Source organism: Sphaeramia orbicularis, chromosome 16 (genome assembly GCF_902148855.1).
Source record: "Sphaeramia orbicularis chromosome 16, fSphaOr1.1, whole genome shotgun sequence".
Lineage (NCBI taxonomy): Eukaryota > Metazoa > Chordata > Actinopteri > Kurtiformes > Apogonidae > Sphaeramia > Sphaeramia orbicularis.
Window position 1 is genome coordinate 32,035,621 of NC_043972.1, and position 20,039 is coordinate 32,055,659.

At 39.0% G+C, this 20,039-nt stretch overlaps 1 protein-coding gene across 2 annotated transcripts; it reads right to left on the reverse strand.

Moving 5' to 3' along the window:
- Positions 1-7,629: 7,629 nt before the first annotated feature.
- On the reverse strand, positions 7,630-18,413 carry skap2 (src kinase associated phosphoprotein 2). Of its 2 annotated transcripts, none has more exons than XM_030156977.1 (13): positions 18,294-18,413; positions 17,861-17,966; positions 17,731-17,756; positions 17,549-17,647; positions 15,581-15,661; positions 15,394-15,477; positions 15,108-15,232; positions 14,695-14,758; positions 13,673-13,795; positions 13,154-13,228; positions 11,385-11,497; positions 7,940-8,052; positions 7,630-7,826 (listed from the first exon to the last, which is right to left on the reverse strand). In XM_030156977.1, the coding sequence occupies exons 1-12, from the start codon at positions 18,331-18,333 to the stop codon at positions 7,960-7,962; spliced, it is 1,029 nt and encodes a 342-aa protein (XP_030012837.1). In that variant the 5' UTR covers positions 18,334-18,413; the 3' UTR covers positions 7,630-7,826; positions 7,940-7,959. The 2 variants fall into 2 exon arrangements, with proteins under 2 accessions (XP_030012837.1, XP_030012836.1); XM_030156976.1 differs by having other exon boundaries at positions 11,385-11,506.
- Between the last annotated feature and the right edge of the window lie 1,626 nt (positions 18,414-20,039).

Consider the following 20,039-nt stretch of genomic DNA (forward strand, 5'->3'; position numbering starts at 1 on the left):
GACATTTTTATTTTATTTCATGTATTTGTTCATTTTTATTTCTTGGTTTGAACAACAAGGAGAAAGGGAGGAAACACAAATATCAAAATACAATAAACTGTGCTGGTGAGAAAAAAGAAGTCTAAGAGGTTTGTAAAATTATCTCACCCCAATAAGCATAATTAAGACAATATCCAAAGAAGATACAAATGAGTGACAATTGTGTTCTGTTAGTCATTGCATGAGAATTTATTCTTTCTTGGTATCTATTATTTCATCAAAATAATCTTAAAATAGTGTCTATGTTGTCCAAAATTACCCAGCATTAGAAATATCACAGTCCTCTCTATGTCACTCAACACAGCAGATATATATTTTGTATGAAAATTAATGTTTTGTTTTTATTTTCCACAAAGAACTTTATAAATTTTCAGTCACAAACTATTAAGTTGTTAATTGCATGACAAGTATGTCTCAAATACACATAGAATATATACAAAATATACACGTCAGTGAGTGGTACCCATGAGCGTTAGCTCTGTAGTTCCCTCTAAGAGTACAGATTTGTTTGGTTTATTTCAGTCCAGTAGATTGAAACGTTACGTTGTGTTTTTAGTCTGACCATTGCAGGGGTATTGACTCCTCCTTTAATGGTCTGTGTCTCTGGTCCAGTGGCGGTTAACCTTGAGCTACAGTAGCCTAGCCTGTCAGTGTGGCTCTGCTACCATGACAACATTGACACATTTAAGTCCATCAGATCGATTGGCTAACAGCCTCCCGCTCCATGTTGCATGACCCAGAGGAGGTCAAATGGAGTAAAAAAAAAAAAAAAGGAAGGGAGTAAAAGCACTTGCCATTTTCAGAGTTCTAGCTGACTTTCACTGGAATTATTCAGAAAAGTAAAAAGCCAAATCATGTTTCCATTATTGCGACAACTGTTTTAGCTCTTTTTAACCTAATTAGTATGTTTATTGTTTGACACATAAAATAGTAGAAGAAAAGATAAAGGAAAATCGTCCCTCAGGGAAATGCCCATCTGCCTCAGACCAAGTCAGCATGTCTTTCTGCCAAGGCAGCTGAAATAAACTCAAGTCTGTGATCTCACGCCTGACTTACAATTCCCTCTGTGGTGTAATTAACACAGAATCACAAAAATCCATTTTATGTGTTGGAGAGACTGAAATTGTCAAACTCAACTGTAACAATATGAAATCCCAATCAGGCTTCCTCTACCAAGCAGAGCCAAAAACAAATGGAAGTATTGAGGCAGATATGCTCCAGTGGAGGCAAATTACAGATAAATCAGAGGCTGCTCATGCATTTTAAGTGCCACATTATGCAGAATCCATTAGTAGCAATAGGAGTTCAGCACCACTTGAGATATTAAATCTCTGTGACTGCAACTCAGTGGAACCAGGATGAGTCGATATCAGAGAAGCCCAGCTGCACTGTCAATAGATAGGGACCTAAAAGATGATGCCAGAGTCTGACACCAACAACTGTCATATGATGCTGGTGCACAGGGGTAAAACTGATGCTCAGGCCCTATCATGTTCACCACAGGGGGCAGATGAAGGCTCTGGAAATCTAAAATTAATTGAATCACCTTGGCTGAGAAGATTTTTCAAGGTCTTCTACATTTCATGGCAATGCTGAACACTGATTTACTGACAGCCACAAAAATTCCACCACCCGACAGCCAAAAAAGGATTTCAGGCACTACATCTGTCCTTGTGTGTCTGTGTTTTAGTGTACGTGCAAGCTCAGAGACAAACCCCATCTTACCACCTGTCTTAGTCTGGTGAAAAAATACTTTTAAGTCATTCAGTCAAGGCTGAAACATTTTTCTTTGTCACTGAATTGTACGTCATGGAAATTAGCTGACTTTAGAGCCATCAATCATTCATCAAACCCAGGAGCTCCGGTACCTTTCCTTGGTTCTGCATGGCTATACCTCCTATTTCCCCTCCACATGCTGTCACCTTTTGGTGCATGGATGTAGCAATTACTGGGAACGGGCGTGATCACTGTACCAAGGCGAGCAACAGCTTCTCATCTCCTGGAATCAGGGCTGATCAGTGTGAAACCAACCACTCTGCCTTGAACACATGGCCTGAAGGGAAAAGGGAAGCTGAGATCACCGCTTCATAATTTCCTGAAATAATGTGGTGTGTAAAATCAGACATGTTCCCTTTGGAGCGTGCAGCTGAAAACAGATGGATGAGAAGGAAGGGCCTCGTGGTGAGAATGTATGTCTACACTTACTGTATATATGAACAATATACTATATAAATCCACTAATATATACTGAGGATAGCTTTGGTCTCTGCCTTTTGCTCATCTTTGTGTGAATTTGTGTCTTGGCACAGGGGAACAGCCCCTCGGTGTGTCACAAGATCATGTGTGAATAACAACCCCTGCAGACTTATGTCTTGTTAGAGATGAAGAACGAGTAGAGGGGGAGCTCTTTGGTCAGACCCAGTTCAGTGAATGGAGAGACGCCCGGTGGTGGCAGCAAGAGGACGACAGAGGTGGAGAAACGAGGGAAAAAATGGAGGGGTAGAGGGCACCGTCTCTTGAGGCCTCTGTGCTTCGTTGCCAGTGTGTGTAAATCAGCAGGCAGCTCACGGCTGCAATGAGGTAGAAAATAAAAAAAACATAAAAATGTCCAAGTGAAATAAGAGGCAAGGAGAAATCTTTTATGATGAGCCTAAATTCTCCTTACTCTGCAGTAGATCCACTGGCCAGCTCGGCTTGTCTTCTAGACACCGTCCATCATCTCAATGTCTGCATATAGCCACAAATTACTCAAATTACCCCACCTACTATTCATGTAATACATATGTAATGAGTATCCTAAATTCACATGATTATCATTCATGGTATGTTAATAGGTCCATGTGAAATTCATTAATATGCACGTTAAGTGACTACTAAACCAAAATGTCTGAAGGTCTACACAGGAGGGTTAATATGCTTAAAATTGGTTTATCAACATGTTTAAAATGAACATGCCTCCTAATCTGAGTGTGGAAGTTATTTCTTAACCTCAGCATCTGCAATTATAACCAAACTGCAAAAGTTGACTGAACAGTTTACAGACATAACAATGGAATCCCTCAACAAACGGAACTAAATTAAGCATCCAATGCTCTACAGCTGGCTAGACGTACGTCATATTTATGTTGTTTGTCACATTCAGCTTTCATTCTTATGGCTTTTATCCTTTCAAAAATCTAACTGGACAGATGTACAGTATACAATATTTGGCTTAACAAAGTATCAGATGTTTATCAAATGGAGCCGCTTACTGAGTGGTAAAGCTCCAAAAAATGATTGATGGAGTCCTGTCATAGCTTTACTAACACGAGGGGATTTATCACAGAATAGTGCACATCCTCCTACCTGCTTACCTCTACATTCTCACCAGCCACATATCACATATTCACACGACTCTCCTTCTTTTCTGACAATAAATATTGCACCAGTCAGACCCAGGAGTGGACAAGTTATTTTAGTATTTATAGTTATGGTTTTCCTTTCCTTTCCTTTCCTTTCCTTTCCTTTCCTTTCCTTTCCTTTCCTTTCCTTTCCTTTCCTTTCCTTTCCTTTCTTTTAGGCCATATACAGCATATATTATATTGTAAATAACTATGCTGATAACTCTTACTTAAAAATGCAATTAAACAAATAACATACATTAGGAAAGGAAAGGTAATCTATGTTTCACTTTCAATATTTAACTCTGTTTGAGACGATACACCCTTTCCTTAAACACATTTGACATTACTCTACACTCCATAGGGGGAAGGTGAAGTAATATGTAACTGTTTAAAGTAACAGGGCAACAAGGTGTGGTTGTCAGCCACATTTGACAATGTAATACAAGTAATGAGAAAATTTAAAGCAATGTTAGGTGTTCAAAGAAGTCAAATCTTCTGTGACCAAAGTACAAGAGTGAAAATGACTTGATAAATAAACAGAAATGGCTGGAACAGCATAACAGGCAGCAACAAACCAGCAGGGGAATGAAATACAGATACAACTTAAGTGGTTGACAAATAGTACTACATGGCATTTAACTTAAAAAGACATATCACTGTGGTGTTTGTGGTGATGATTTGCTCATGTTATTCTGTACGCCGTGTTCAGTCACTCTATACTGATGAGCAGCCCCAAGTGTATGCTGGGCACTAAATTAGCTCAGGTTAGCCTGGCAAGACCTGTACTTGGATACATACCAAAGCTGACACTAAATGGGAGTGATGGCAGCAATCTGCTATCCAGAGACTCAGCAAGCCGCTGTAACTCAACCCTCATACCTTTACTTCCTCCATCAAGGGGTTGTCTTACAAATAAAGCTGCTATATAAAGAGCTGACATTGAGATGGGTCCACAGTAGCATTTGAGGTCAAAGCCATCAGGAACGTATAACTCTGTGGGAGGTTAAAGAGAAAAAGAGGAGATGAAAGACAAGTGATCAGCTTGCAGAGGATTGGCAGGTCGTCAGCTGCACTGAGGTGTAAGGGGGACAGTATAGAGAGGGTAGTAATTATAGTTAGAGCATGAGTCCCATCTTTGACTTCCCCTGATTAGAAACTATCCTCCCAGGCCATCCAGGGTCATTACTCACCTCACTAACTAGTAGAGTAAATCAGTGGTGGAGCACTGACCTGATATTAGAACCACAGCTAGAGAGTAAACAGAGCCCGAATACGGAGGCTGGAGCCTTGTAAATAATGTGTAAGGAGATGGAGCAGGAGCAAGGTGTGGGAGATGTTTATAGCAGGTGGACAAACACCTGTCACTTTGATAAGCCTGATTTATCCTGACTGACATGTCAGCACATAGCTCTGCTGAGCGTGACAGCCAGGATCGCCAACCCTACACCCTGCAACATGAAACCTGTTTGTAACAGTGAAGCGTACAGTAAGTGTGAGAGATGACAAGCCTTTCTGCAGCAGTAATGGCTTAATCAGTGTAAAATATCAGCTAAGATATGTGTCCAAGATTTAACTTGATGTTTTTAAGGCTGGACTTATATATATATATATATATATATATATATATATATATATATATATCTGTCCTCAGACAGTGGAGCCACTTGCGTCTCTGCTTCTGCTCATAAGATATACAGGTCATCCTTAGACATCACTGTCTGCAGCTCCCAGAAGGCAATTAGCAAGGAGGCAGAACATCACTGTTAACGTGTGAGAGAGGTGGGTGTGGAGCTCGTAATAAATGACTTGTCTAGACCCATATTTACTGGCCTGCCACTAACCCCAATCTGCAGCTCATAATATTACACATTAGATATTGAAAAACCACTGAAAGAAATGGAAACCTGCTAAGCTTCAAATTTCAGAAATATGAATTTTCAGAGTAGCCTGTCAGGATCTTTGTTAGCTTTCACTTTAAATACACCATGTCTTCTCCCAATGTCATAAGGCAGCTGAGGAAACCTTAATTTGTCAGCTGCCATGAGTTATGTTAACAGAAACTGACCTCAATTAAGAGTGACTTGCATTTAAAAAATGTCTATTTCAGATTTAAGGATTTAGACCAGGGGAGAGGCTTTAATGGAATGCTGACAGAGGGCCAGTTGGAGAGGTAATACATTTCCTGCAAAATGCCAGGGGATACCACATAAATAAGGCTGTGTTATTCCTGACAGAAACTCTCTATGAAGCTGTGTGGTGATCTATGATGGAGTGACCTGGTTAAAGAGCAGCAGAACAGCTGACAGCTTGATCAAGATTACCTCTCTAAAGTGGTATAGATCAAGTCTTTAGCCTGCTATGAAATGATGCTAATCCTTAACGAAGATGAGTAAATATCACTGCCAACAGAGGGGCTTTTGTGCACCGATATGCTCTATGAGTTATTTACCATGGAGGTTCGCATTAAATAGAGTTTACAAACAAAATACATCAACAATTTAAAAATATTTGGAAGGGAAACACTTCCATCATCTTTCTCAGCAAATCCAGGTTTATTTATTATTACTCAGCAGCTCAATCTATATATATATATTTGGCCGGTAAAAGTGTATCTTTATGGTTGCAAGTATTAATTAGTGATATTCTGGTATCATTAGTGTAATTTAATGCTCACTAGATTAATAGCACAGTGGCATTTATCTATGAAACATTATATCTTGATGTTAAATTGCTATAAAAGAACCTGTATATTCTGAAGATATGGCTGTCCAAATCTAAGGGGGGATGGGGGTGTAGTTGACATCCATTAAGGAAATCCTTTATTGGCACATAAAAATGAGAGGCAATATTTAGCCTTGCTTGCCATTGGCGCACCTAACCCATAGCTTAAGACTAAAAGGAGAGCTCAATGGGGAAATATCAAGCTTTGTCAGCACTAGAGAAATATGTGTGTATGGATTTCATTCAAAATGTAAGCGTGAGGAAGCGCCTCATAATCACCTAAATTATTGGATGATGCGGGAAACATTGTGGATAATGCTGTCAAAATGTCATCTGCTGATGTCTGCTGCCTGAATATCAGTTTCATTACATGCCATTCCAGCCTTAAAACAAAGCCTTCCACTCTGTATCCAATGTGGTATATTCAATAACTAATTATGGTAATTCATTACAACTCCAATTAGCAGAGAGGCTTTATAACTGCACTACACCGTAAAGGCCAAGATTTATGTTGGCTTTGAATGTCACCCAGAGGACAGAGGACTTGCTCATCACTCAAGAGGAACAAAACAGAGAGACAGGAGTGAGGGAAAAATAGAGGGAACAGGGAGAGAAAGATACAATGAGTTATTGGTTAATGAACGCATTTTCCTTCCCATTTTCTTGTGACCTTGAAAAAACCTTGACAAGTCCTCTTTGTCTACTGCCAAAGAAGAGGAATTTGACTCCAGTAGACAAAACCGCGGTCTAAGTTTCAGTTTAAGAGACTGTAAAAAGATACCTACAGTATGTATGCAACCTCGAAGGGATCTGCCCAGCTAACACCACCTCGCCTGCTGTCAAACAGCCCCTCAGAGGGCAATAAGCATCCCTGTTCTCCGTGTGGTAGGCTGTCTTATTAGTGCACCTCAGCCGTTTCACTCAGCCACACAGCACAGCCAACCATCTGCCATGCTGTGATCCTCTGCCCAGAAAAATCTCTCAGGTGCCATAACAAAACAGTGTCCCTTCGATGCTTGGATGAAAAGTGCCGACCACACAAATAAACTCTTCTTTTAAACAAATATACTCCTTTTTTTAATATTTCCAGTAGATTTTGTTATGCTTAAGGGTTTTAATATTTACAATAATTTTGTTTGAACTGTACAGGGTCCCAGAAGAAAAATAATGTGATTCAGCAGCTAAGTATTTTAGAAATGATAATTATACACGTCTTAAAAATGGGGATGTTAATTGGTTTCTGACAACTTCTGTGACATAGTCTTGGCTGGCCTAACTTCTCCACCTACACCACATTCACTTTTTTCTGTTTGTCAAAAATGTGTTAAAAAAAAAAAAAAAAAAGGAAAAGAAAAGAAAAGGAGAGAAAGAAAAAGAAACTAAGTGGATAATTCCAGCAGATCTCTGGAAAAGGAAGTCTGTGACCTTTAAAGAGACTCTATTGCCACCTTGTGGCTTAACAAGCAGGTAAATAAATAACTGATATGGATAATAGGTTCAAATCTTTATTTATGTGCATTTACCAAAAGCAGAGCATGAAATGTTATGGAAAAAATAATCTTAGATAAGTTGAAATAAATACAAACAAACAGCGCAGAGTTTAAAAAATACATCTGTTCACGTGGTCATCTTTTAATCTCAGTCTTCTCGGCCCTTTTCCCATGCATATGTGAGGGAATGTTCCTGTAAAATAACACAAAGTAGTACATTTTTAAGCAGATGTGTATATTTTAATACTTTGAACCCAGCAAATAAGAGCAAAAGTAAAATGTGTTTTGTGCATCTGAACAACTCACACTGGGTGAATTTTTGTTATTTATAGTGCATACAGCTCTATCAGGTAGTCTTTGGGGACGATACCTATGGCTCCATTCTTCTCCCCAACCCACCAGCCAAAGTTCTGATAGTCCTAGAACAGAAGAAAACAGATTTGACAATAACTGACACTTGAACAAATGACACAAATATGTTTTTTTTTTCTTTCAGAACGAAACGTTTTTCCTTTGAAAACATCTTTCAGTTCCCACTTTCATTCCTGCCTCTCTACCCGATGTCATTTCTGAGACTGCACACTCTCCACTCAAGACAAAAAACCCAGTGTGCGTGGAGGACATCACATATAAATCTGTCACAGCATGACAAGTAATAGCTCCAAATGGCTGTCAGCATGCTGAGATGTGAGGAAGACACTGCGAGGAGAGAGATCTGAAACAAGAGGAGAATACCCCCTCTCTCTCTTTGGCAAAGAGCCTGACCTCACATCAAAGTCTTCCCAGGACATGAATCACACCGGAGATCACATTCTGCCAAGGCTGAAGGAAGAGGAACCTGCACAGTGTCTCAAACCTAAGCCAAAACTCAGGTACAAGCAGAGACCACATCTGTGTCCATTTATTCCCAGGTGAGAGACATGGATGTAAATGATCATATGTTAGTATGATCACAGAGAAATTGCAATGACAACATAGACGGCCAACAGTGACGTGTGTCTGCTGATGGACCGTTCATCATGTAAGACAAAAGGCCAACAGACTCAATGTGTCACAGTCCTGTAGTTTGACTAAAATACTGCATATCAATACATTGTTAGGTCATTTGTACATGTGGATTATTAACAGCAAATTAAACGTAACATAAGCATCATGGTTTGGTTCCTCCTCCTTACTGATTTAATTAAAAAAAAATTATTATGATGACGATAAATACACTAGATCTGTGGCAAGAGAAGACTGTATAACACCAATGAACATTCAGCTTTTTCAGTGAGAGCAGCTCACATCTGGAATTGTTCATCGTCCCTTTTCAGAAATTGTGACACATACAGTATTTTTCATTTAAAATTAATACAAAATCATGGCTGAGGTGGGTAACCTTAAGTGTATTTTGTTTTATGTATTGTCATCATCATGTTCAAGTACATTTTGTGTGATATATGTATAGCATTGTTCCTGTTTTAATGTGTCTTTTGTGCCCGTCATGACACCTGCCCAGTTTTAACCTCTATTAAAATGCCCTCTCTCTGGAACCTTAAACTGTTAAATAAATAAAATAAACTCTAAGAAACAAACAAAAATGAAAAATGTGTCACATAGTGAAAATGACATTATATAACATGGCCCAGGGGGATAATATATTGTAGATTGCCATGAGGTGTGTGTAAGGGGGTGTTGCAAGTGTGTGTGTGCACATTTTGACTTCCTGCAGCCAGCCTTTGAAAACGCCAACACCTCATTGTGCAGCTCTGTTCTGACAAATAAGCCATGCTTGAGTGAGTGCGGGACACAACATAAGAAGAACACGGATATAGACCTGTGAAAGACTAATCCACAGAGCGACAACACACACATTAGCACAAATACACTAAACTGACAAATACTGTTGTCTCAAACTGAATGAAACTGAAAATCTGCAGAGCTGATGCATCAGAGTTTGAAGGCACAAACTGTATAATGGTGAGAAGGTGACAAGACCTGTGGGCACAATGACAACAGTTGTGTCAGCAGCATTATATTTGGGCAGTGTTTACATTTTATCAACCCATTTAACCACTTAAGTTAAGTGCGATGTTACATCTCCCGATTAGTTTTATGTGCTGTGACTTGAACCGGGGAGGGCGGTGCTACATATCCGGACAACACACTCTCAGTCAGGTCCTACAATCAACACCCAGGCCTGACTGGGGGGTCTTGCAGCTGTAACACTCCAGCTATTTCTGGGCTGTGGAATGGGGGAGGGACACAAGGGAAGAGGGAGAAAGAAGAATGGGGGGAGGAAGGAGTCGTCTGTCCCTTTAGCTGCAGCTGGCTGCTGCAGTCCAGACAGGTTTTATGGTCATTGCCCTCGCAGTGGGCCACAACCCCCAACACCAAGGTTTCAGCTAATGGCACTCCTAGTCTGAGTGAAAGGGCAACTTGAGTCTTGGTCCTTTTCCGCACACGAAGAGAGAGCAATAAACAGGCATTTGGCAAATGAGCACAGAAAGGTCTGTCTGCTTTGTGCATTTGTTTCCTCCCATTAGTGCTGCTGAATCAATTCATCAATTAGTTGATCAATAGAGGTATTTTTTGTTTTCTTTCTAAGACTAAGAAAACACGAGGGAGTAGTGTAAACCAGGATAAAGAGACAAATAGTAAATGATACAAATAAATAAATAAAAAAAACAATTTTATTACATATATATTTTCCTCATTTTAGCTGAAAGTAAAACAATTACTTTATGCTGCGTTTAAAGTCTACACAAATACTGTTGAAAATCTTCTGTGTACATCTGGTTTGGGCCACAGATGACTTCAAATATTCAGTCCTGTTACTCACCACTAGATGGCAGACTTGATTTTAAAAATTAAAAAAAATGACCTGGCCAGTCCACTACAGGATGTGTCAGTTGAGTACATGCTCCATAGAAACCAAACCAGACAGGAAATAAAGCTAGTCTAGATGGTGCATATTTCACACTTTTTTTTCCCTCACTACCGCAGGCTTGGTGTAGAAGTATAACACTCCTTGACTTATTAGCTGTGTGTTGTTCAAAAACAAGCTTGTTAAATGTATCACAACAAAATCCAATTATGTGTTCATATGCACCAGTAAAGCACAGAAGGCCTCCTGTTTAATTACATAATAAGGTAAAGAACGACCTCTTGGTTCTCCACACATGCCACCCCTTGCCTAGCCGACAAGCCTCGGAAATTGTGCGTCCACTACACGTCCTCACCTGCTCTGAATAGAGTGGCGGACTGAGCCTGGGTTTCCTGAGAACACACATTCCTATTTGGCGAGGTGAGAGAGAGAGACGTCTGAGAGGTGTGTGGGCTGAGGCAGAGCTGCTCACTGCTTGGCATGGCAGCAGCGGCAGTGTGCAGAAACAGTCCAGATGGAAGTGATGGAATGGAGCTGTGTGCCAGCCAAGCCCAGCCTCCGCCAACAGCACTAAAACAGTTTCCGTTGTGACACAACTAATCCCCATCACAGTGCCAGAGAGAGAACCTGGCCCAGTCTGCCTCTTACCATCAGCCTTCACCTCAAGGCGGTGGGCCAGCCTCTGCCAGTAAAGGATATGAACAGTCAGTTCCTCCAAGGGCCTAGAAATAACTCAGTTTAGGTGGTCTGGGGCTACAGCTCAGGCTTTGCGCGACAGTGGGGTTACAACTAATTCTGGCTTCAACATTCATCACACAAACACTTATCTTGGGACAAATTTTACCTCTGACTGGAAGCAAATTATACTACGCTGTACTGTACCTTGCTCAGGATGTATATGGCATCTCCACGTTTGAAGGACAGCTCATCTGGGCGGTCTCCGATACAATCCCATAAGCCCTGGTAGTAGTTCTGGTAGTCTGTGCTCTTATCAACTGAATGGACTGGGGAAAGATAAGATGCTTTAAGTGTTTTACTTTGTGTCGCAGGTCTGATACAGCCATGATTGGCAGTGCAGAGGAGCACCAACAGGAGGCAGTGAAGAACCTGAAGTAAGGGCTCCATGTGCATAAAGCTGTGTCCCAGTTTCACACTACAGACTAATTGTTGTAGCCTGTGCATGTCTTAGAATAATTAGAGTCTTTGTGTGTATAGCTATATACAAGAAAAGTGACAAAATTAAGTATAATCGGTATAAAACCCCTAGATTTGAGGTGTACTGTTCATTCTCCAACAGAGTATTAAAAATAGGGAATGGAAGAGCTGATCACAGCTGGGAAAAATTAAAACTAACTGCAGATGGAGGTCAAAACGCCTCCAAAAATAGACAAATAATAGCGATTACATGTTGTTAAAATGCTTTGGCAGCATATTTGATGACAGGGTAAGAGTAAAATCACTATTTGACTGTCAAGCATAATTTTTTTTTGGTGTTTTTAGTCGAATTTGTGAGTGGTTGTAATGTTAGAAACAGCAGATCATGGTGAGATCACAGGATGGTTAAAATGCATAGGAATTCTATGATATGTGAATTAGTTTTCTGAATTAAATACTTTTTTATTACACTGGAAAAAGGTAGGACATGTTTGTTCATTATAAAGTGTTTTTATTAGATATGGAAAACTTAGCGTCATCGAATCTGATTAGAGCTGCTATGAATTTATATAACGACTTACTTCTCATATGCATAAATTCAGTTATTTGCAATTTTTATGCAGATGTTATGGCAATTCATGGTGTATTTTGGGTCACAAAATGCCACCAGATTTATATTTTGGAACTACAATAGTGTGGGAAGCTGCTGGTGTAATTATATCACATTTATCTTGTACATCTTACAAAGTATTATAAATATGAAATGTCTGATGGATTTATCAGTAGACCTTCCATATTATTACCTAGCCAATGACAACACTGCCTAATTAAGCCCCGTATTTCTTTGTGTTATGTTATGAATAGGTCTATTCTAACACATGTATATGTCTTACAATACTGATAGCCAGGACAGCTTTTTCTGAGTAATGGTCTTTTTCACTTCCTGCCAACAGTATCTTTTTGAGATAGGCATCAATTTTTCTCTGACTGGGAAATTTCCAAGATAAAGAAATGTAAATAATGTACTGATACTAAAAGCCATAATTTTTTTTTGATTATTTTTGCCACATCTTTCCAAAAAAAAAAAAAAAAAAAATAGGAGGGCCAAGAGAAAAAGATGTCTTAGTGTTAATAAGGTCCAGTTAGTGTTTCTGCCAAAATACTGATCTTGTTTCACTGTAAGAGCTTCTGCTTGATAATTATGCAGGACTTTCATGTAGACTAGACATAAATAGACATGATTCTGAACAGCAAATGTAACACATCACTTGTTGTAAAAGGAAGTTGGTTAACTGGCCAATAAGTTATTTCCAGAATTGTGCAAACTTTCAGTTGCGCATGTTCACTGAAACTTCCCCTACAAACACCACTTCATCTGCTTCTTCTTCACTGTGGCTTAAAAGGTCTAGTTTTCACACAAACACAAGAAAAAACACCAAAAAGACAGTTGGACCTTTATCGACATACACCAAAAGACACCTTTCATTGCTGTGTACCTGCAACAGGAGGAGCTGGTTTGCTGGATAGGTCCACTTTTGGAGGAGGCTTTGCTTGAGTTTGAATGTCATCCTCTGGAAAAAAACAAACAAACAAAACAATACTGATGTGTAAGGGTGATATGGTTCTCTGATCAGTTAGCAGTCACTGAAATATCACACGTCAGGGAATAAACTATTTGTATTCAATAGAAGAAACAATATCAGTCAGATTAGAGGTGCCATTAAGGACAGTGATTTTTGAGGGAAAAGTCTAAATTCTTCTTCATTCCTACTTCTTATGTATAAATATTTTCTAGATTGTTTACTCATATATGTAAACTGTGGATGGAAGAAGACATTTGAGGATCTCACACTGGTGTCTAATTTTTCAACCAAACAGTGATTCAATCACTTGAGAAAATAATAAACTGATTAATTGCAAGAATATAATTACTCATTTCAGCCCTAAAAGAGATGCATGTTTATTGCAGTGTAGTGAAGCAGAGATGACTGCAGTGATAAAATAACAAGGCAGACCTGGAAGCTCCTCATAGATGTCATCATCGATTGGTTCGGGGTCTCCATTATCTTGTACAGCTCCAACATCATCATACATTTCCTGGTCCTCATCGTCTTCTTCTGGGATGATGCCTGTCATATCTACAAAACAAGGAAAACAAGTGGTGCCATGCACAGCAAACTCCACCCCTCGCATATATTGCAACTTATTTTGGTATCAAACCAGCTGATGGCATCATGTTTATGCATGGGCTGATGTCAACAAATCAGTTGCCAAGTTTAAAGTAAATTGAAACAAAATTGATGTTTTTATAGACATTTGAAATTTTGCCCATTATAAGTAAATGGGAGGAAAAAAAAGATTTGAAAAATGTATAAAATATTTGAACTTTGACCTACTTTTCCCAAAATGTTATCACATCTATTCTGGGTCACTGGCAATCTATAAACTCAATTTGGTATGAATTCAACCTATAATTTTGCTGCTACAGACATGTGAAATTTGGCCTATTATAAGAAAATGGGGGAAAAAAAAGATTTGAAAAATTAATTCAAATTTGAAACTTTGACCTACTTTTCCCAAAATGTAATGACAAGTATTCTGGGTTACTGTCAGTCTATAAACCAAATCTGGTAAGAATTCAACCAATAGTTTTACTACTACAGATGTTTGAAATTTTGCCTATTATAAGTAAATGGGAAGAAAAACTGATTTTAAAAATGTATAAAATATTTGAACTTTGACCTACTGTTCCCAAAATGTAATCAGATCTATTCTGGGTCACTGGCAATCTATAAACCCAATTTGGTATGAATCCAACCAATAGTTTTGCTGCTCGAGTGTTAACAAACAAAGAAACAAACTCCCCTTGGGGGGCGGGGTAATAATCTTCACACCTTCATACATAGGCCTTTTTTTTTTACAATTAGGAGAATTTTGATTCATCCTTAAATTTTCATTTGTGATGCTATTCATCACTTGCTAATGACAGTATGGAGCATAATAATGCATTCACAAAATAAGTGTAAACAGTTCAAACCTCTCAGGACAAAGTCTATCTGTTTCACCCACTCCTCCGCCTCTTTTACTGATGACGCACAAAACTGTGATGAAAGACGAGCGAAATGAAAACTGTAGTCAGTGCAATATGCAGTTATACATGTATTAATTAACATAAACAAATAATACTGCATTTATGCATAGTAAAATTTTCCGCATGGAAGAGCCTGAATGTGCCTGAAACACTCATTTATTAGCCTTCTTAAATATGCATGTCAACTTAAGGCATCGCAAAGGCAGCAGTGTCAAATGAATGAATATGTTTTAAAATTAAAGATTTAATGAAGTGCATGTACACACGTACTATGCCAAGATTTAAACATACATTTCAAGTCCATCTTTGTGTTTTTAATTTAGGAACATTTAGCCAGAAGTGACTCAAGACGGGCGTACCTGATAGACTCGCTTGTCTGGAGCTGAAATCTCAAAACAGCAGTCTTTCTTGGAGTCTTTTCGTAAAGTGTTGTTCATTTTGACAGAGTAGCCTTCGATACTAAACTCGCCCTTCTGCTGCTTGTCTGTTTACAGGAAATTAAATCAACAGTAAAGGTTTGGACTCAATGTACTGTCAGTGTCAGACCTGAGACACAAAAGCAGAGTGTCAAATATCCATTCACTTCAACATTTGTCTTCACAGAATGTGATTCACAAAAGGAAGCAAATGTGGGACAGAAACTACCTTTCTCGCTGCCGTAATAGTAGAAGGTTTGATGGCTTAGTGCGCACCATCGTTTCTGCCACTCAGTGCCAAAGAAGCTGTGATCTGTGGAGGGAAATGCAACAACAGCGGAAAAGACCGTTTAGAGAAACTTTATTCACAGGGAGTTCTGTCAGTCTGAGGGATATTTCAATTGAGAAATACTGACCTTTTCTGCGTTTCTCAAGATATCCTGCCTTAAAGACAGATGGCAGATCCAGAGCAGCCACAGGTGGGGACTGTTGGGTTCCTGGAGGGATTTTACCAAATTGATCTTTAAGTGTGTGACGTTCATGTACCAGAAATATTCAGTCAGATGATCCTAAACTATAAAAGTAAAGCAGCCACCACAGGGGGAGCCCCTAGTGGAGAATGCAAACCAGAAAAATGCAAAACAGCATTTGGTCAGTCATCTGTCTCAGCTGACCATCAAATCATTTAAAAGTTTTCAACCATAAGGTAAAAGTGTGGCTCAGATAAAGACTACACTGAATCATATCCAGCACTGATGTAATCTGTTATTAATCTCTTGTTGTTGAGTTCATTTTTGTAGTAGTATTTTGTTTTTGTAACTTGCAGTATTGTCTGTCCATTTCCTAATCTCTGACAACATGTACATATTCTGTCCAGTGTTTAGTCTTTATTAATATTAATGTTGTTCTGTCAAACTGTTCTTCTTTGTCTTAGTGTTTTGTAAAAACCTAACCATGGGCAAAGTCTGCAAATGAGCTACAACGGCTACGATCCCTGTACATCGCATAGGTGGCATACTTTTAATTGTAACAGTGTCTATATGTATTGTCCCTGTCAAAAATAAAATAAAATAAAATAAACAAGGATAACAAAAAATGGCTATTGCATGAAAACTATTATTGCTCCACCATTACCATAATTAGTCCTTTGACAGTAACATGTTAGATGTGTAATTTCTGGGCCCACCTTGAACTACAACTGGCTGAAGTACACAAAAAACCAATCATGATATAATTTGCCTGAATAGTGATATACAGGTACAGATTACCTACTAATACTTATGGGGAAATTCATTATGTATACATATCTTGATTGGATTTGGGTCCATTTCCAGTGAGTCACAGTCATATCAGACGTATGTCAACATGAACATGTACTTTATAGCATCAGTGAACACATCACACAAACTCCTGCTTAACCTTTACTTCTCCTCCTTAATGTGAAATAACCAAACACTCCCAGTGTTGGTAAAGAATCAAAATAAAGAGACTGCGAAACACACTCTACCTTTGCCACATTAAATGGTGTAAATTACAGTGTTTGTGCTTCACAAAAGCAAATCTCATGCCATTTGTCACTGTCAGACAATTTGTAATCAGTTTCTGTGATGTCTTCATATACTACATCTCATGAGGTTGTGAAACATGAAGTGTGTTGATGATATTGTCTAACCATAATTAGAGTCTAAAGCTTTAAAAGTCAATTTATTTGTAAAAAAGTAAGAACAATCATGTGGGTTTGAGGGTAACTTTGCTCTTGTGTATTGATGGATGTTAAAGTGAACAGCTAAAGTAATGAACAGTGTCTTGCTGCTTGCTTAAGAGTTCCCTCTTGCAGTGTGCAACTTCAATGCAAATGTTCAACTACTGTGTCAAAGTTGCTTTGTGTGAAAGAGCAGCCATAAAACTGGCAGCTGCTTACAGCCCATAAACCCCACACCCCTAATCACCCTTTCACAAGGATTTCCCTGATACCCTATTTATAAAAGTGAATACAAAATATTGCATAGATTACTGTGGTGGAGTGTATACTGTACAGGGTTTGGGCTACTGTATAGTGGGGAATGTGTGTGTTTTCTCAAACTACAGCCTTGGCAGTAATTTTCAGTCCACAGACTGGGGCTGAGAGCAATAAAGCATGCTCTCGCTGTCAGAGGGGTGGGTTGAAAGAGGCGGTGGGAGTAGCAGTTGAGCCCCCAAATTGCTTCCAAAGTATGTTGCCAAGTTACAGTTGGAATGTCTCCCTCATTGTGCCACTCAAAGTCACTTTCTCCAAGGAGCAGACTGGAAGATTTGTGTATTTTTGTGCCAAGATGCAATTTTCAATACTTTAATCCACAGTTAGTAAGTCAGCTTGGGACATTTGCTAAGTGCTTGTGGCTTACCTTCACAAGCCTCATCATCCTTGTCTGTGCGCTCTGACTGCAGCGACCCTCCGTCATTGTTGCTGTCGACCTCTTCCTCATCATCCGAGTCTTCCTCACCTATTAAAGCAAGCAGTATGTGCTGTGTTATGGTGTAACAGGTACCAGGATCATCAGACAAAGAGAGTAAGATGACCACTCACTTTTATCCTTGAAATCCTGTGGGAAACTGTGAAGACAGTAAACAGACGTGAACACTGGATCAGTTCTCAACAAGGTTCAAATATGTTTTAACACAGTGTGGAAGGAAAAAAAAAAACAAAAAACTCCTACCCCAGTTTGACCTCCTTGAGCCGTTTAATGAAGGCTTCCCTTTTCTCTTTTGCCCTCTTGCTCAGATTTTCCCCTTTTAACCCATCACTGAGGAAAGTTTCAAGATCTGTCCAAAATAAAACATGTACATTAATGAAACCTGACTTCACTGTATTTCATAACCAATACTGCATAAATCAGCTGTTCCTATCCTCCAGGTCTAGTTTGATGTTTTTCAACAGGATAGAGCTGCATTTCTGAATAAAATACCCTCCCAGCAGTGCGGTGTGGCACCAAGTTGCAACTGGACAACAATGCACATATCAGATCTCACTTCCTCTTTTACAAAACGGTGCCTTAAAAAGTAGAATTTTACTGACGGGGGTTTTAAAACAAAACGGGACTGAGATATATAAAAAAAAGGGGTGAATGTTATAATATTGACACGTTTTACCTGAAATGAGTGTGATGATCTCCTCTGGAATCGCCCTCATCGTGGAATGTTTCTGCTGGTTTGCGATGGACGGTCCGACTCAGAAACTTTCACATGACGCGGAAGCAGCCGTGGGTTCATGCACACGGAAGTTCATCTGCAAATTATTTATCACTGACCACACACAGTTCCGCTGCAACACTAACATTCCCAACCCGCCTGGTGTTCAGCAGACACACTGACGTTTATTGCTTCATCAGCTTTTGTGTGTATTTATATTTTGCCAACACGTGATGACAGCGAGTTGATGCTTTAATGGAGCAACTGGTTTTAACAGACTAATAAAGTCAGAGCATAATGTAATTATAGCATTTTTGATTGATTTCAGATAATATTTCTCAGGCTCTAAACACTCAGGACTGACTTAATGGACATAATGGAGGTGTGTTTTTTAACAATAATGAATTCATATAACTCATAAAGATCCAGTACTACTTTTATGGCAGTTCCCAAATGAATTTTTCTCTGTTTCTCCCCTTCATAACTGATTTATCACTAATTTGTTTTATAATATTATCCTTTGTATTTTGCATTTTTTGGTGTAAATCATGTATGTTCCTATATTCAATTCACTGATCATGTAGATGTTCATGAAAACTCGGAGTAAATTCAAAGTTAATTATATCAAAACAGAGAAAAATGAAGAAAAAGTTACTTTTTCAGCAAATATATTGCTAACTGAATGTAAAAACAAGTGTCTCCATCCACTGTCGTTGATCCAACTCCATGGGTTTTACTGGTGAATCAATGTTGTAGAAGATGACGGTGTTTCCACGTTCACTACAGAGCCTCTGAACGTCCATATCGGTCATATCTGATGACCATGAAAAGACGACTAACTGCATTTTACACCAATTATTTACATGTATTGATAGAATTAGTGGATCAACAAGTATTAAACAGTTTAGATCAGTAGATGGTTTGTGCCACCAGTGGCTGTTTGGATCTTTATGCGATAAACAAGAATCATTTATATTTCAGAGGGTACTTCATGTGTTTTTCAGGGTTTTTTTTTTTTTTTTTTTTAACTTGCATTAAATGTTTCAGGAAGTGTTATCTGTTTATCCCACTTTAAATATTTGCTTCATCATTTGCATCCCATGTGAGACTCCTCTGTTAGATCACTTAGCTACATATATTTCCATGCACCCACACTCCTGTGCACAAATGCAAACCAAAAGCCTGCCTGCCTCTACTAAATGAAGCCTGTTGTCATATTGTTTATAAAGGTGTCAGTCATTCATTAGTCATCTTCTGACAGGCAGTATCACCCAATCCAGGTTAAAAGAGGAAGCCTTTGAACTGTATAGCCTATTGTTTTGCAGAAATGTGACAGAAATGTCAGTGCAGCTCCAGCTTTAGCTGCAGGTGGCGGCCAGTGTTTGTCAGTGCTGCCATATGCACAGACTCCCTCCAGTAACGCTTAATTCACTTTAGTTTCAACAGCTTTGGGAGAAGACAAACAATCATCCTCTGTTCTGGTCTTTCTCAAGTGCACGGAGGAAAACGGGGTTTAGGTTTCATCTAATGCACCTCACTTCTCAATGCAAAATTAAATCTCTAACCAGTATTGCTTTTCCAAGTGCATTTTGTGATGTCACATCCTGCGTAGAGTTATCTGAGCAGCCACTAAATTCTTTATGAGCCAGACCCACTGTGGTCATTTAAAACCTGACCCCCTCCTGACCTGGCAGTAGTTCCTCCCAG

Excerpts from the sequence above, each read along its gene's own strand:
- skap2 (XM_030156976.1), bottom strand. The coding sequence starts at position 18,333 with ATGAGGGCGATTCCAGAGGAGATCATCACACTCATTTCAG. Across the intron at positions 17,757-17,860 it reads CTCAAGGAGGTCAAACTGGG|TTTCCCACAGGATTTCAAGG; the intron begins GTAGGAGTTTTT and ends CTGTCTTCACAG. Across the intron at positions 8,053-11,384 it reads CCATATACATCCTGAGCAAG|GACTATCAGAACTTTGGCTG; the intron begins GTACAGTACAGC and ends CTTCTGTTCTAG.